Raw genomic sequence first — 17,763 nt, 5'->3', positions numbered from 1 at the left:
CTTTTTCCTAAACTGAAGAAAATTCTGTTTTTCTATCAGGGTGTCTCCATCTTGAACCACCTAGACTCTTCTTCCATTCATTTGCTGGATGCCACCGTCATAACAGGAAAAGACGAGGTCAGGTCTGACAGATAGTGTAACTACGTCTGTCAGAGACCCGAACCCACTAATCCTGGCCAACAGCTCACATCTGTAAGCGCTGCCCCAGGAATCACACACGCCCATGGCTACCCTTTTCCCCGTCATAAAATTGTACAGCATGTCTCAGTGAGATAAAAGGGTTTGAAAATGGTACAATGCATATTTCCCCAACCATGGAGGCAAAGAGGTATATTGACTCAAGAGCACTGCTGTGATCAACAACTAATTGAAGAAAACAAAGGCAGATTTCTACCTCCCTCCATATACAAAAATACATGCGGACTGGATTTAAGTGTAATAGAAGAACATTTAGAACTTATTTCAGAACTGAGAAGACCTTCTGCACTAAGATTTAAAAACCCAGAAGCCATCAAAAATGATATGAGGGGTGCTGGGGTGGCTTAGTTGGTTGAGCATGTGACTCTTGATTTTTGGCTCAGGTCATGATCTTGGGGTCGTGGGATCAAACCCTATTTCGGGCTCCACACTCAGCACGGAGATTCTCTCTCTCCCTCTCCGTCTGCCCCTCCCCCTGCTCATGACCTCTAAAATAAAGAAACAAAAAAAAAATATCTTTTAGAAATGATAGGTCTATGGGACTATACAAATATTGCAACACTGTATAAAAAAATACCACAAAGAGTAAGGCCACTCACAGGTGCCAGGGACTTTTAGTAATCACTGTATCCAGGTAAAAGTAATCACTCAAGATGGCAACGTGGGGTCTGATGTTCCGAGCCTGTAAGTATAGTCAGCATTGAAAACTGGAAGTATGCTCCACATTTCCCTGCAGTGCCTGGGTCTGGCCACCTGGCTGGGGATCTCTCACCCTCTGATTTTCGTAGTTGGCGGTAGTAACAGGCACAGGGTTTCCTGGAGAGCCACGGATACTGTTAGAGTACTTGTATCTCTCAGTCCATGTTTTAAGAATCTCAAAAGTGCTCAGAATATGATGAGAGTTCACATGTGCATGAATTATTTGTGTAACAAAAAGTGGAAGCAACTCTACCTCAAGTCAGAAGTACTTGCCCTCAAAATAGTCGTGATAATATTAGACCGTTGTGGTTTTTTTTTTACTAAGCATACATTTATTGGTTTAAAAAGTATAAACTACTTGATGAAAACCCCCCTTATAAGAAGAGTAAGGAAACGATTAAAAATGAAAAACCATGTGGCAATTACGTCTGATTCCCCCTCCTCCACCTTAGGAGTGAGAGAAATGGTAAGAACAGAAATGCAACCTTGCAAAGAGACTCATTTAAGTTTTTCAATTTTTTTTTTAATAAAATGGCGTCAATTGCTGAAAGCATTATGGCCTTTGTTATGCTACATAATACTGGTATAAAATGTGAATAGTACAAAGTTCATCATATATAATATAAGGTTTTAATATATTACATTTGTTTCTACATAAACAGACTATAAATATATGTGCCATAGCATGTTTTACAGTCATGGTTCCCAGCATCTCACACTATGGTACCAAACGAAAAATACATTTTCTTTTTTAAAAAGGAAAGAACAAGGGCAGAAACCAGTAGAAATAGCTTTACATGTTAAAAGTCTAAATAATACAATAGATGTTGTTAAAACTTTGGCTATAAAATAATTTTGAAATCTGGCTAATAGTCATTCAGAGAGTGAACAAACCAAATCAGCTTTTACTAGCGTGTAGAGGCCAAATTACTAAAATACTGACTGGGGTGGAAAGAGGGCGAAGGTTCAGGGAGGGGAGAAGGAACAAAAGAGTAAAATCCTTCCTGAAGCTTTGACCCCACAGCTTGATGCGGAACCTACTGCATTCAGGCTCAGACATATATCACATCAGGACAGATATGTGGGTATTCATCCAGAAGAAACCAGAAGCTGGTTTACACAGAACTCTTCGACACGACAGGGAGCCTCCGTCTGAACGTCCTCTCTTTATGGTGTTCTGAGTAAAGGATCAGCCTGGGAGACAAGGAGCCAGAGCTGCATCATTTCCTTCCTGGGGCTCGGCCAGGAGACACGTAAGAGTCCGGAAGGAACTCTCATTAGGAGTTGGAAACAGCCCAAGGAGCTCTCATTTAGCCCAACTAGGAAGAGCACGCAACCTTCTAAAACCAGTAACCTCATCTGAAGCCTTTACATTTCCTCACGGACCCCGTGCCCACCTCCACCAGAGCCGACACAATGCATCTGCAGACCCCAGTACGCTCTCAAAGCCAGCCAACGTCTTCCTTTCCGTCAATCCAAACCCCACACGTAAGACTTGGCTCAGGACCCGATCCCAAACAAAGCTTCTTGGATGGCTCAGCCCTAAAGGTCTTTCCCATCTTCAACACCTAAAGCACTTGCATTGCCTGGCTTATCTTCTGCTTTTACAGAGACGGGTCAGCTCCCCAGGTGCTGCCACTTCATGGAGGAATCGGCCACTTCTTGAACTTCTTTTCTTAAAGCCCATGGGGAGACCCACAGTAAGGGGCATCATACGTGCTTTCTAAATGCATAAACAGAAGGTCAACACCGGGAGAAAACACAAACACATTCTTGAGTCACAAACATCTTCTCAGGAAATGCCTAGGGGACTGGCTCCCTGCAGTCTGAGGTCCTTTTTTTGAAATGAAAATCAAATGTGGCTACTTCCTAGTGATGGAAAGAACGACACTTGAAAATCTGAGCAGCACCTCTCATGTGATTTCCAGGAGTGGGGGACGTGGGTGCCTCCTTTTAAACAGGAGGAGAGCTCAATGTGGGCCCAGAGTCAGGCTGGAGAATCTGGGCTGCGCTGCCAGCTTGTGGTCCAATCTCCATCAGCTTTAACAGTTCGGCCTCCTCGCTGGAGTACACAGTGGTGTCCGTGTCATCGGAGTGATACCCAGACTGGTAGCCACTCGTGTGGTTAGAGCCTTCGGATGCCACAGACTCCTTGCTTTTGCTGGGCATCAGTCCACTGTGGAAGAAATGGCAACCAAATGAGTTGATGGAGAGAAGGCAGTTCTTTCCCCTCTTACCCTCACCCTGTTCCCGACCCCATGTGGGCTGTAATCTCCCTGGAGACACCAGCCCCTATCTCTCCCACTTGTTAATGAACGTATCAGGTTTACTCAGACAATGTCTATTTTCAGGTACTAGCATGAGCTGGTAGTTTCAGATAAGTCCTCTTATTCAGGTCCAAGTCTTTCAAGCCCGTGATGAGATGAAAGGCAGTTCTCCTGAGTTATGCAAAGGCTCCAACCAACGGAGCATTTTTACGGCATTGAAGATTGACAGGTTTGTATACAATGATAGGAGCCAAGGGGACTCTTTGACGATGTGAAAGGAAATTGGGACGTTCTGAGAGTCCACTTTGCTTTCCTCACGGGTTGATCAGGGATTCCAAGGCATGTGCACGATGTTAATAAAGTTCTTGAGCAACTTTAAACTTGAGTAAGTTGAAGCGTGTGTGTGCAATCAAGCCAGTCTGTCAAAAACTGCTTTTTACTCATCAAAACCACATTCTTTGGAAGGACTGAGGGCCCGGATCACTCAGCAGCAACTAGGGAATATTTTCAATGGCGTAGAATCATGACAGACCATAATCATGTGAAAGCCTAAAAGTGTAGGCTGTGTTGATCTAAAACTTCGGATTTACATTTTTCTCAAGCCATTCTGAGGTGTGGGTTTTTCCCCTTAATACATGTTTTACCAAATTACTGGTGTTAAAAACTACAAAAAGGATTTCATTAACTCTACTTCCATTTATGGTTTAAAAGTTATTTCAAATGACCAGAATTGCAATTTTTCTTTCAATCCAACCTCAAGAAAATGAGTTAAGTGTCTCAAACAATGGCATGGTACCTGGCACATAGCCACCGCTGAATAAATATATTTTAAATCAGTGAATGAAACATATAATTGGCTCTAAAAATTTCTCACCTTGGGCCTAAAAGCAAACAATAAAATTGTACGATGACTCGCTTTAATTTTCTTTTTCTTTACATGAACATCCCTCAATAACCCAAGGGTGTTCCCATTTTACACAATGGTTAGGTTATAAGTACATCAAAGTCTTCTCAATTCTCACCTAAAGTGAGCTCACTAGCAAATAAGTAACTGCTCTTTATCTTACTATTTTTATAGAGATTTTCATTTATATGTTAGGTTGAAAGTAGGTACATCTATCCAAAACAGCTACAAATTCCTACAGAACCACATGGGGGAAATCATATTCAAAACCAAATTTAATATTTTTCCCATAATTAAGCCAATAATAATAATAAGACAAATAATTCAGCCAACAATTATTAAGTATCTCAAACAAATAGATATTGGCTTATTTATGCATCATACTTCTGAAGACAGATGCGCTCATTTATGGACAGGTTTGAAAATTCTTCAGAGTCCACAAAGATTTTGATCATCTCAATTTGAGGGATTATATCCAATGACCTTTGTTATTTAGCCAGTACCATACAAACTGACCAAATCCCCTAATTTCAGATTCTATTTCAGACGTGCCACGTCATTTATTTGTTTGATTAGCTGCAGTTCTTTATTAGTTCGGTTGATGCAAATTTGCCTAACCAACAAAGACACAAAGGGAAAACTGCATCTACACTGAAAGTCCTGAGTTCCTTCCAGAAATTCCTGTTGAGATTTGTCTTTTCTATTTGGCTGAGCCTTACCTAAAAGATGGAGCTAATTTGGTTCTGTCTTCCAAGGTTTTCAGCTCTTCTGATGCCAGGACCATACCACTGTCCGTCTGGTTGTCCTTTTTAAGAGACAAGGAGATGGCACAGTTGATTGAGTGTGCACACTGAGCAACTACTTAATTAAACCAATTTCTTAACCCACTTATCAGTCAATATGCTCCAGCGTTCCCCAGAGGGCGGTAAAGATATCATAGCCAGAAACTGTATCAGCTACAAGGAGAAATAACTGCTTCCTAGTAGTAAACTCAGGCCCAGAAGAAAAGAAGAATTCAGGAAGCAGCAGCTGAGACCTGCTGCCATCCCTCTTTTCACAATGATACTAGTTACAGTTGAGTGGAATTGGGCATGAAGCTAGATTATCTAGAACCTTGGACTAGGGGCTGTCCTTATAGTAAAACCAATGGGGGGGAGGGGAGCTGATAATTCCATCTCCATAGTGACCCCACAATACATACCTTTATAATGAGGCTCCAAGGCTCTAATGCTTAGGCTAATATTTATCTAGCTAATGTTTCACCCTTCGTGTTATTTTTAAGACTATTTTTAAAAGATGTACTTACATCTGGGATTACTTTTACTTCTGGTTCTTCCAACGGGATATCTTCAAATGTTTTTACACTCACAGGCCGGCTCTTTCGCTTACTGTTCTGCAGATACTGGCTGCAAAAAAACCAATATTTATATTTGGGTGGTGGTATATTTGGCTGCAAAGACCAAAAGTGATACCTAAGTTCATTATCCTTCAACCACAAGTTTAATAGCAACCTTCAAAACCTCCTTTCGAAAAAGAAAAACAAAACAAAACAAAACAAAAATCTTTCTCTGCAAGCACACAGTGAAGGCTTCATTTCCTGTGAGGGCCTATTTAAAAGTATAATCTAAGCGAGGGGCCTAGATGAGCTCCTGTTCCTTTGAATCCTACTTCTGAGGGCCAGGGCTGGACTAAAGACAACAACGGCAAACTAAGTGATCGACCGCTTTCTGCATGGTTTCCTGATTGCCTGAGATTCCTCCACTGGGCTCTCAACATATTACGGAGCATTACACATCTTTCCAGCCACCTCCAGAAAAATTTCTCTAGATAATGCCCATGGAGCAACCATTCAGTGAAAGAAGGGCAGGGGAAACACCTGCAGATCTCACTGGATCTCACCTGGGTTACAGGACACTGAACCCAGCAGGATCTAGAGACGACCTCCACCTTCTGCATGTAATAGAGGCTTAGTGGTGGGGGGGGGGGGTGGGAGTGAGTCTCACAATCCCCTATTTTCAGCCCACCGAATTGCTGGTCTTGGGAAAAGGCAGTGGTTCAAGAGAATCATGAGATGTTTCATCTACTTCGACGTCTACCACTGACTATACAAACTTGGGAAAGACAGGAATATTTCTATGCCTCTATTGCCCAGTCTTCAAAATGTGTCAGCAATTCACAGAGACAGAGATATCTGGAGGATGAATGAGGTGGGTGGCAAGTGTTCTTAAAAAGAATGATGCTCTATCAGCCAAAGCTTTTTTTCCTCCTTTGAATTCCAAAGGGTACCAGTTTCCTTCAGGACTTCAAAGAATAGGACTTGTCAGACAACATACCACTTGTTTCCTGGGGGTGCTCCTTCCCTGCCATGTGGCTTTGGGGGAGTCTGATTCTGTTAAAAGCACAAACAGCCCAAGTGGAAAGAAGGGAAGTCCTTTTCACAGCAAGGGACAGCAAATTCACTCTCCACTCTTAGCCCAGCATACTTCCCCCCATAGGCAGGCTTCTGGACGTGTTATATATTCCTGTGTTTTCTGTGACCAAGTGGAGTGAGAACACACTTGAGCCAAAGGAGGAGAATGGAAATCAAGTCCGCCTCCTCTGAAACCAGGACGCTGGTTCCTCCCCTTACACAGAGGAGAGAATGAGGTTCACCAGTGACATCCTTACTCAGGAAACTCCACAAGAAAGAGGACATAATATATAAGGAGACAGAGGAAAAGCCCACTTCTCCCGAGTCCAGTCCCTAGAAGTGGCTGTTGCTAGAAACTATTGGTGTTACAGTTAATCATTCATTGATTCACTCACTCACTCACTCACTCACTCACTCACTCACTCAGGAATCCTTTCCTGAGAATCTACCACATGCCAGGCACTGTGCTAAATGTTCCCCAACTGCTGTCTCACAGCATCATTATAAACGGTATCTGTTAGGGGTGGGTACTACTATCCCAACTTTAGAAGAGGAAACCGAGGCACAGCAAGGTTAAGGAACTTGTCCAAAATCACATAACTAGGCTATTTGGGTTATGAGTAGTCACTGAAGGATTTGAAGCATGAGATTGACAAAGTCAGATGCGCCCTTTACAAGGATGGCTCTGGGTAGAGGAAGGTGAAAACAGGCAGTGAGACCAATTAGGGGACTCTTTTCCATGTCTCTAGAAGAAAGAAGGGCAGCCTGCCCAAGAGAGGTGATGCCCATAGGGTTTGGAGAAGTAGACAGATTCCAGAGGTCTGCGGCATATAGAATCAACTGGAGTGTTGAGCTTGGGCAATCATACAGCTGCCTTGGAAAAAAACAGTTGAGGAAGCTAAGACTTAGGGAGGAAATGGCTAGGACTGGGATTCGAAATTGGCCTTCAGATTCTCAAGCCCATTGTTTTGCTTTGTTTTGCTACCCTACTCCACACTGACTCCCTTGGAAAAGTATCAGGAAGGAAAAAGTAGAAGGGAACAATGGATATGACAGTTCAAGTCTTTATGAAGCACCTACTATGTGCACAGCACTGCTCTCTCCCACGCAGGCAACTGACCGTGTGGTGGGACCAGCGCAGGGGAGAAGACAGACAGAAAGTGGAGAAAGGACAGTTTCACTTCAAGCAGTCTGATATCACAGCCAAATTCAGGAACGTCTAGCCAGGAGGCTGTCCCAGACATCAATCCACAAGGAGCACTTAATCATCACCAGCAATTAACCAAAATGAAGAAAAATGGTATGTGCCAAAATCTTTCTCTGGGAGAGAAAAGAAATCTTTGATAAGCTGCTTGGAGTGGGAGGTAAAACTCCCGGGGGGAAAATGACGGAGCAACCACAGATGGTCCCCAAACTGCCCTCAAAGAAAGAGGAGTCCAATTAATATGTGTTTTCTTGCAGAAAGCATGTGAACTTGGGGCCAGAGCTGATCACAGGGGAAATTAGAGACAAAGCGAAGTCTAGACACTAGTGATCCGTCCTGCTCGCCCTTTCCCACTCCCCACACCTCTTGGCCTCTTTGCTAAGTAAATGCTGAACAAATATTTTTAATAATTTAAAGGGGCAACAGATCACGAGGTTGGTGCCCACCGTGATGTCTCTGTCCAGCTCTATTTATAATGTGATGAGATTGAAACTATAAAGAGGAAGCAAATGAGAGAGACTCCTCAGCTTTTCTACCTGACTGGAAATGGGAAAAAGGACAGAACAAGTCCACTGAGAAGGACACCAGCCTCATCTCTGGTCTCCCCAGGGAAACAGAATCAAAAGAGAGCCTCAAAACGAGGTGTGCTGGGTGCCTCAATACTGTGTTTCTTTAAACCCAGATGATTATAATGTGACTGTGGAGTCTTGTTTTTATAAAAGGAAAAAGGATGGCGGGGTTGAAGAGAGGGCTGCAGACAAAAGATTCCAACTTCCATTTTATTTTTCAAATTATGGCTGGATAAAAGAGAAACTGGACCAATTCAAAAATCACAGACAGAAAATAGGAGCCAGGCCTGCGTTCAGAGTGTGGTGTCACATTTGTCCGTGCTTCTGGGGATAAACGTTAGCAGCCCTGACTTAGATTCAGCATTGCATTTGGCACTTCCATTACACACACATGACTTCACCAACTCTCGGCACCATATGCAAAGCGTCCAAGGGAGCCAAGAGACTGCCGCTCAGGTCCTCACTCCACCTGGTCACACAAAACCCAAGGCATGGAGTTCATGATCAAATGGTTTTCTGATAAAGAAGGAAGCCGCGTTGTGGGAATAATTACCACACCACAAGGCCAGCCGAGCTTGACCTAGAGGTTTTTAAACATGAGAAGTGGAACTATTGGCTTTCGGTTCATTCACCTTTCTCTTTGAGGGTCCCCCCTTGGTGTGGCAGAAAACAGGACTGCGAGAGAGATCGGAGGAACTGGAGTCATCCTAGGGATGTGATTTTAAGCAGCTTGCTGAATAGCTATCACATATCCAGCGCTCTCTAAGTGCCAGGCACGCAGAAATATGTTACACCATGCGATTCTCAAAATAATCATTTTTGAACACCAGTGTCTTCACCTGCGTCACAGTGAAGCTGTGCGCCGGGTCCCTAAGAGGCAGACTGAGTAGTCCAACCAGTTCTATCTGGCTCTAAAATCTGGACCTTTAACCACAATTGTTTACTTCCATCACGTGATTGCTCTGAGCCTCACGTTCAACGTCTCTTCACGAGAGATAATAGTTTCTCCCTTGCGAAACTCTGCGAGGTATCATGTAGGCAAAATCTGGTAACAGAAGGAAAAGTTCTTTGAAAAAATGCTAAAAGTTCTTGACCCAAATGTAACAGGCAGCTTACATGTTGGCTTCTGCCACCCCATGTGATTCCACAGAACAAACTGCCCACAACCCGGCTCACCTAGGGCTCCATGGCCCCCCCTGCAGCCACAGCACACACATGAGAGCAGGCTGGACCCTGCGGTCAGGGGGGTCTGGGTACCAGAGGAAAACACCCAAAAGAGTGTGGGGGGGGACAAAGCAAAGAAGTCCCAGGCTTAGAAAAAGGCAATTTTAATATCATATTGTAGACACAATATCCACTCTGTCCTCAGGCACAGGTGCTGGGAGAGAGAAAAAAGAAAGCTGCCTTCAGAACCGCTTTATAGATCAGGAGAGGACAGCAGTGCATGTGTTTTAAATAAGTCCAGAAGTCCCATTATGCAAATAAAATGCTGAAAATCAGGCCAGGGAGGGGCTTCTGAAGATGTGCTGTCCAGTCCAATTCAGGACACATCCCCACGGCACAGGGCATCCCAGCCAGAGAGGCAAAGTGTGTTCTCATCTATGCATAAAACCCTTCCTTCCTGAATCTTTCCTAAGCCATTTAATTCACATTAATAAAAGAGTACATGGGGATAATTTAAATACAGATGTCTATATAAAATTGGTCTCTTTTTCTGGAGATTAACAAACTGTGGCATTCCAGCTATTTGCAGCTGCAGGGCTTAGAATTCGAAAGAAACAGCTATGGCAGCAATGTGGACCACAGATGGGAAGCAACTCACCTACCCCGGCCCTCTTCAAGGAGCACTTCCCTTGATGGCAGTCTCAGGGCTTAGGTTCAATGTGGAAGTGAGATACAGCCTTCCTTCCACCCCCTTCCCCAAATGACCTTGAAGTGCCCCCATCCCCCTGGGGATGTTGACCATATACAGTACCTGATTCCTGCTGTGTTGTCATAATGGAATTTGGGGTCACACACTTCCTCTTCCTCCATACAGGAAACAGGTGAGGTAGGCAGAGAGAGTCCAGAATCCTCTTCCATGCTCAAAGTCTCTGCTATCGGGAGAACAATGTAGTCTTTGCCATCCTGAAACAACAAACACGGAATGCTCTTGCTATGGCTACGGCGCCAGCCCCTCAAGAGCCTTTTCATGAGAAACAAAGGCCATGGGGGCTTCTTGGTGATGAGGTCTGTCGCTTTCATATCTGAGCGCTGAACTTAAAGACAACATTAAACATGGTTTGTCAAAAACAAAAGGGCACTTGAAAGGGATGTTTATATATGAAAGTATGTGAAAAGAGTTAATATTAAAGCAAGAGGAGTAAGGGGACCGACCGCAGAGAACGCTGGTCACGAGGAAGACAAAGCAGGCTGTGGGCAGAGACGTGGCAACAGAACACGGAGAGCTGAGAAATCATTTCTTCACAAAGCCCTACCTACTGGAGCCAGGTCTTTTAAAGGGCATGTCATCCAATTTTAGCCTCTGCATTTCAAGGCAATGGAAAATCTGATGACAGTCAAGAGAAAAGCAATAAATGTGCAGGAAAATGGGTCTTCTGAGAAAAGGTTGCACAATTTAACGTTATTTCATCAAGAGAAAGAAAGAAAGGGCAATGTGATACCTTTAAATGTTTGAAAGGCTTACTGATAAAAACAGATTTGACCCATTGTCCCCCACCTGTTCAAAAGAAAAGCAGGAGGAAATTGGCTTCCATTCGTGGCAGTAAGAAGCCGTTGACTGGAGATTAAATAACTTTCTAATGGTAAAGGTTACAATTCTAAAATCCTCCAGTGGAATTTATGGGGGCCGGGGATTCTACTGAAGAAAAAGCCCATTTATTTTGCAGGGTTCACATGTGGTTTTGCCTGCACAGTGTTTAAATTCCTTAAAATTCTGTCCATTGTTGATATTCTGTGGATGAACTAATTTTTATTGATTAATTGATTGATTTTACTTTAGAAGAGCATCTGAAGACAACAAAAAGAAACATCAGGAGGAATGAGTGGTCTGTTGCCAGGTTATGGATTAGGATCTCATTAGGACCTCACCTGTCTTTAATCGGGTAGTTACAGCTTTTAAAATAGCGTTATTGTTCAAATGTGCAAGAATATGGTGGCCATGAGAGGGTTCAGGGAGGAGAGGAGCCCTTGGATACATTGCTTGGATGGAGGTCACAAACCTGCTGAGCATTAGCTTGTAACAGATTTCCCAAGTGTTCCACCAGCTCTGAAAACGTGGGTCTCTGATTGGGCTCCCCGTGCCAGCAGTCAAGCATGGTCTGGTACCTAGAGAAGTAAAACACTAACGTCACTAACTGCCTCCTTCTTCCTCATCTGATGCTGAAAATACGCACTCGAATGAGTAAACATTTATGAAAAGTCCCCCATGATGCTAAACAGTAATACAACACCATATAAAACACAGAGCCCTACAGTTGGGGCATCAAGTATGTATGGAAAATGTTAGAAGCCAACATCTAATAAAAACGAACTGGTGGGTATAGATAAAGGGCTGTTGTTTCAAGAAGAGATGACCCTCTGCTTGAGATTACCAAGGAAGACTTCCAGGAGAAGTAGGACAGGGACGGGGCCATGAAAGAGGTCTGTATCATGAAAAGTCTTCTGGGCGGGGGGAGGTTTTATGAGCAAAGAAAGGATAGAAAGATGTTTTCGAAGTCTTACATTTCTGGTGTGGTATAATCAGGGGCCCTCATTCTAGTGCCTTCTTTCAATCGCCTACAAAATTCCTCATCAATCTTTACTCCAGGATACGGAGAAGCACCTAGAATAAAACAGGAATGGGACATGACTTGATTTGATTTTTTTCTTATAGAAAACCCTGATTCTTGAACATCATCCCAAATATATATATCTCCAAAGCTTCCCGGTAACTTTCGCTAGATAAAGGTGGAACACGGGAGAGGTAAAGGTGCACTGGGACCACGGAACACTGACTTTCGTCATTTTATTTGGAGTATGGATGGAGGGACAAAAAACAAGTGACTTACCTAAGGAAAATATTTCCCAGAGCAAGACACCAAAAGACCACACATCACTCTGAATTGTGTACACTCTGTCAAAAATTGTTTCTGGGGCCATCCATTTCAAAGGGAGGCGAGCCTAAGAAGGTAGAAGACAAGGAGTCAGAACCCAACTTAGCACGTATCTGAAGAAAACACTTCCTTTGTTCCCAACGCAGGTCCTGAAGCTTGCAACGAGGAATTTGGATCCTGCAACTTCACAGAGCACTACGTTCACCTTTAAAACTTACATCTCCTTTTCTGACATAATCTGGGTCTTTATAAATATCCCGGGCCAAGCCAAAGTCACAGATTTTAACCACGTTCTTCTCCGACAGGAGGATGTTGCGTGCCGCCAGGTCCCTGTGGATACACTGCAAAAAGAATCGTGTGTGCGTTAGGCTTCTGCACAGCTGATGTCTTCTGCATCTGTTGTGACCTCATGCTTAAAAAAGCCCCACATCAGAAAACCAACTGATGAACAGGCACTGGGCTAATACCTTTCATCAACACTTCAAGAAAGAAGTCTGACTTTTGTTGAGACACACATCTGCTTATCCCATAAAGAGTCCCAGACTTTGGAGTTAAATAATTAAGTTATAGTAGGATGATGGAGTCATAAATAGACTTCTCTTAGACACAATTAAGAATGTGTTTCTGGTCACATCCACATATCCCTTTTGCCTGGCACCATATACGGTTAAAACGTGTTACTCTAAGGAGGCCTTCGAATGCCCTCCTATTTTGAATGAATGCTCGGAAATCAGGAACAAGGGGCTCTCCTTGGTTTGGTGCCCTTTGTTGGTTTCTCCGTTCCATATGGAACTGAAACTGCCCGGCTCTGATAAACCAGCTCCCGTGGGGCTCATCCTGTTTTCAAAGTGTTGGAGTACCATCGAGGTCTACGGAAGAGAGGTCGGCTTCTCACGGGTCAGGCTGGTTCTCCCGTGCACTAAAAAGGAAAACCGAATTCCCCCTGCTTTCTCTCCACTCTTTTCCGGTCCTCGGTTTCTCTCTTCTTGATATCCCCAACCTCATCTAACTCCCTGCTACTGAGCAGCTGTAGCTGCACCTGCAGATTTGTAAGGAAATTAGAGTCTGGGGAACATTTACACGGGAATGAAAGGCTCCGAGGAGAATGCCGAAGCCATCGCGGTAGGGATGGGGAGCCGAGCCGGGAGCCCGGGCAAGGCTGACCGCCCCACACCCTGCCTCTGTGTGGCACTTCCTTCGGAAAGAGGCGTATTCAAAAGCATTCTGTCAAGCATGACTGAGCAAGACAGGAGATTCCAAAAACCAAACTGTCCTCTCTACTTTTCCCCCCAACCAAACAGCTTCCTTTTTTAGCCCAACAACCAGGTAGTTTTCAAGAAACCAGCTGGTAGACGCAAAGGGAAGTTAAGGGTCCCCGAGGACCCCACCCCCTTCCCAGTCGAAAGATTCCCTGACTAAACAGCAGCCTCTGGCCTTTAAAAATAATAATAAAATAAAATCGGAATCTCCAAGAAAGGCAAAGGTTCTTGCCCCGTGGGCGAATCCCGTAAGACCACACTTCTCTCCTTTCCCCTTGGGAGAAAGGACACAAGAGCTCCCGGGCAGACACTTTTGAGATCCTGAGGCTCTGAGAGCTGTGTCCAGCTTTAGGCTTCAGAAAAAGAAATGGGTTAGAGATTTCACTCTAAATTAGAAAAACAAAACTCTTCAGTCTTTCTTCCCCCCTCCCAGGAGGGTGCAGCCCATGCATTCTCCAACTGATCATTTTTCCCGAACCTTAATTTGAATTTTCCCTGTTTAATAGAAAACCACCCACTCTACCCTTTCCAGAGGGGTGACTTTAACCGACCCCGCTCCCGCTGTGGTGTTTACAGCCTCTGGAATATTTGTAACTTGTCACGTCCCCACCTCAGCCTTTGTTTGGCCTACTTTTCTAATTTTAGCTTTTATAATCGCTCTCATCTGAAGCCTGTCCTTCCTGCTTTCTAATTATACCACTAACAAATACTTTTTGATGGATGGTGATGAATGTAAAATAAATTAAAAATAGACGCTCTCACGCCGAGATATCTGCAAGGCTCAGTCCCTCACCTTTTCCAGGTCGCTGCTCAGATGTCGCAGTCTTATAAAGCTTCCCTTGTCCATTCTGTTTAAAATTGATGTCACAAACACAGAGGCGTATACACACTCAAACATACCAGTCCCGTGGAGTCCTAGCCCTTTCCTGCTTATTTTTCTCCGCCGAGCTTATTCCCATCCAGCCCACCATGTACTTGACTTGTTTATATTGCTCACCGCCTGTTCCGCCCAATAGGATGTAACCTCTATGCAGGCGGAGAGTTTCGCCTGTTGGATCACACATCATCCTTAAGCGCTCAGAGGACCGGCTGCACTTAGTAGATGGTCAGTAAGTATTGATCCCATGAACGAATTAATTTCACGAAATCCTCACACCTCCTTAAATTAGCAGGAACGGGGCCTCTCCAACAGGACTCTTTGCATGGTCCCAGCAGTGGAGAACGGATTACAGTCCCAAACACACACCAGTGGCTGGCACTGGACATCTTCCTTCCAGATATGTGATGTGAAGAGATATCTTGGTCCCCCCTGGGCTGTCTTACCTTCCGGGATGCCAAAAACTCCATGCCCTTAGCCACTTGGAAGCTGTAGCAGATGAGGTGCTCCAAGGTCAGGAAGTTCTTGTACAGATCTTCGGAAACTGGCGGGAGAGGGAGGAGGACAGAGATCAGTATTGCCACCAGAAACGATTCGTTCCTAAGTGTGTTAGAGTAATCTTCATTTTAACATTTGGGAGTTAAACTTCTGGAAATAGAAGCAGAGAGAAAATGCCTGTATCTTCTGTACATTTGCTGAATCCCGGTATTATTAGCTTTCATCATACCCCTTAGCAAAAAAAAAAATGTTAGTTTTTCCATCTTAGTCAAATTGAACCAGCAGAGATGGCAGGGAGCGAAAGAGGACTTGTTTAAGTTTGCTGTTTTAAACTGTTGGGGTTTTTTTCATGTACCCAGAGGGATAAACAATAGTTTCATATCAAGAACTCTAAAAATAAAACAACAATATTCAGGGTCATTGAATCTTTTCTCTCCAGGCTTTGTCCTGGGACAAAGGCCAAAGGTCAAATTATAATCTACAACAGATAACTAAAAATACCAGAAATATATTTACTTCTCTCACTTTCAAGCTGAGAAAGTGCTGTAAACACATTAAAAGAGGCCTGTGAGGATGCTTTTTTCCCTTCAAGGATATGAATGAGAGGTGACAGGAACATCGAGAGAAAGATGGTTTTACGTAAATTGGTGGTATTTATTTCCGTGCAACTGGTACAAATAAACACTAAGACATTAATGGGTGTTTCAACATGATCTCTTAACTTTGGTCAGATAAGATAAGACATGGCTTCTCTCCTAGAGACAAATACCAGAGTAAATGAAAACTCACTTGTAATAATAACCTTGTAAGTATTAAAAAGACTCAGAGCATTTTTCTCAATGATTTTTTTTAATGCTTAGGGCTAGAGGGCTCTCAGTGAGCAATTAGTGCGATCCCATCATTTTCCAAATGAAGAAATGGAGGACATATTCCAGGCCAAGACCCTTTCTACTCCGAGTACCCCAATTCTTTGGGTTTCTGGTGCACCGGCCACCATTTTGTGAGAGAGAATGACGGGACAGAGAGGGCCCCACTCAGTGTGGACCCAGTTAGGTGAGGTCTAGATGGCCTCTCCACACTCCTCTAGAGCAAGTTCCAGCTTCGCATACCCTACTCGGCTTCTTAGAGAAAGAAGCCACATTTAAGGTCTATCTGTAGCCTCATGTCTAAGGAAAGGGTAGCAGGTTTCTTTCACTATTTCATGACTGGATTCTTCTAAGCTCATGCTCAAGAGGAGCCAGATGTCAGGAAGCCCCATCTCTATATCCATGGAGCTGTCTCTGCTCCTTCTGAGGGAAGCAGACAGACAGTGTATCCTGGAGCTGGAAGAAATCCTGGAAGTTAGACTGCGAACACAGCTCTACTCAGAGAGAGCACTAAAATATCACTGGAAGCATAACTGGATAAAGAAAAATATGCTTACCAAGACTCCTCTGAGGAAGTATGGCTGCAAGAAAGACTTGATAAGCCACTTGGAATGAGATAGAAACAGCAAGTGACCCCTATGCTGCCTTGGAGTGGTGGGGTGACTTTGGAAATGTGGGGCTGAACTGCTTAGGGCAACGGGGAGGCTAATCAACTACCAGAGAGCCTCCTTTGTCCTTTGGGAACAAAGCGCTGAGCCTCTCCTGCTACTAAATGCTGAACCAACAGTCTCAAAGCATTGGTTCGGCTGTTGCTGACTGCTTCGCCCTCCTGGGGTACCGAGATTTCTCAGGCTCGCCCGTGTTTTGCCTCACAACCAAGCCAGCTGCTGATTTAGGGCTTCCACAGCTCACTTCTTGGAAAACTGAATGGAGGCAGTCTAGAAATTTAGGTCTCTTCCAAATATTAGGGAGTACTAAACTTTTTTCATGACAAAATTCATCCTAACACCCCATCACCTTCTCGTTTCTGCAAGAGCACGCGTTAAGTGTGGAGAAAGCAATGGCAGGTACCTTCCTCTTCCTCCACGTCACTGAGGGATTTCTCCTCAACAAATCCAGAGCTGGCTGAGCTCTGACTACTGGTGATACTGTCCAAGCGGCGTTTCGGATCCATAGTGATCTCCCCAACGTACTCTTTCCCTTGACGGAATCGTGCCCCTTTGCTCTATAAAGAAACAAATGCACGAACTCCTTGAATACAAAAGAGATCTCTAGAAAACAACTATAGCTATTAAAAGCAGACAAGAATTACATCGATTTCAGGAATATGGAATCTTTGGGCTGGAATTTGGGGTAAGTGTTCTGCATAACAGATCTTCTTCCATAAAGCCTAGTTCCTTCTTTAGCTTAAAGAGATAAACACCTTGTTTCAAGTCTGTTTCAGACACACTTCCAACATTAGGGTGCTCTTTACTGAGGGACTGACACTCCATGGGGCCAAATACTGCTAGGAGACAGAGAGAATAATCCAGAGACATCCTCCGCTCCATCCTTCCCTTTCCCTAATTACACCCACCTTCTCCCCTCCTCAAACACCATCTCTAATGGGTCAGTAGATTAAAGTCACAAAAAAACAAAAACAAAAATCGACCAGGAGAAGAGATGTCCACCAGCAGGTAAAAGAGGAAGTTACAACAACCAAAAGAAGACTCCTCACAAGTTCTTCACAGTGTTTTACCAGAGAAAGATTAACCTGTATTTTCCTCCATTTTACAATGTGGCCAGAGCTGAGTTAAGAAATGCCATACCTTGTAGGGGACAAATTCGTTTCTCTTGCTCCTTAAGTAAGTCGACAAGTTTCCAAACTTGCAAAATTCCACAATCACCATGAGTGGCCCTGCAGACAGCAGAGCATGTC

General features: G+C 44.0%; 1 protein-coding gene across 3 annotated transcripts in view; it reads right to left on the bottom strand.

Annotated features, from left to right (window-relative positions):
* Positions 1-1,398: 1,398 nt before the first annotated feature.
* Positions 1,399-17,763, bottom strand: part of KDR (kinase insert domain receptor) — a 43,205-nt gene continuing 26,840 nt past the window's right edge. The window contains exons 20-30 of one of the 3 annotated variants that reach the window (XM_045815861.2): positions 17,654-17,742; positions 16,917-17,070; positions 14,928-15,025; positions 12,564-12,686; positions 12,301-12,412; positions 11,975-12,074; positions 11,473-11,578; positions 10,227-10,378; positions 5,375-5,474; positions 4,788-4,873; positions 1,399-3,073 (exon numbers count right to left, since the gene is read on the bottom strand). In XM_045815861.2, coding sequence (XP_045671817.2) covers positions 2,851-3,073; positions 4,788-4,873; positions 5,375-5,474; positions 10,227-10,378; positions 11,473-11,578; positions 11,975-12,074; positions 12,301-12,412; positions 12,564-12,686; positions 14,928-15,025; positions 16,917-17,070; positions 17,654-17,742 — 1,343 coding nt within the window. In that variant the 3' untranslated portion in view covers positions 1,399-2,850. Of the gene's footprint in view, positions 3,074-3,139; positions 3,659-4,787; positions 4,874-5,374; positions 5,475-10,226; positions 10,379-11,472; positions 11,579-11,974; positions 12,075-12,300; positions 12,413-12,563; positions 12,687-14,927; positions 15,026-16,916; positions 17,071-17,653; positions 17,743-17,763 lie in introns of those variants that run through there. The other 2 variants (XM_087864132.1, XM_045815862.2) reach the window with 2 other exon arrangements.

The sequence above is a fragment of the Ursus americanus genome, chromosome 8 (genome assembly GCF_024610735.1).
Source record: "Ursus americanus isolate L20-20 chromosome 8, mUrsAme1.1.p, whole genome shotgun sequence".
NCBI lineage: Eukaryota > Metazoa > Chordata > Mammalia > Carnivora > Ursidae > Ursus > Ursus americanus.
Note: the sequence above shows the minus strand (reverse complement) of the source record. Positions and strands in the feature narration are given on the sequence as shown.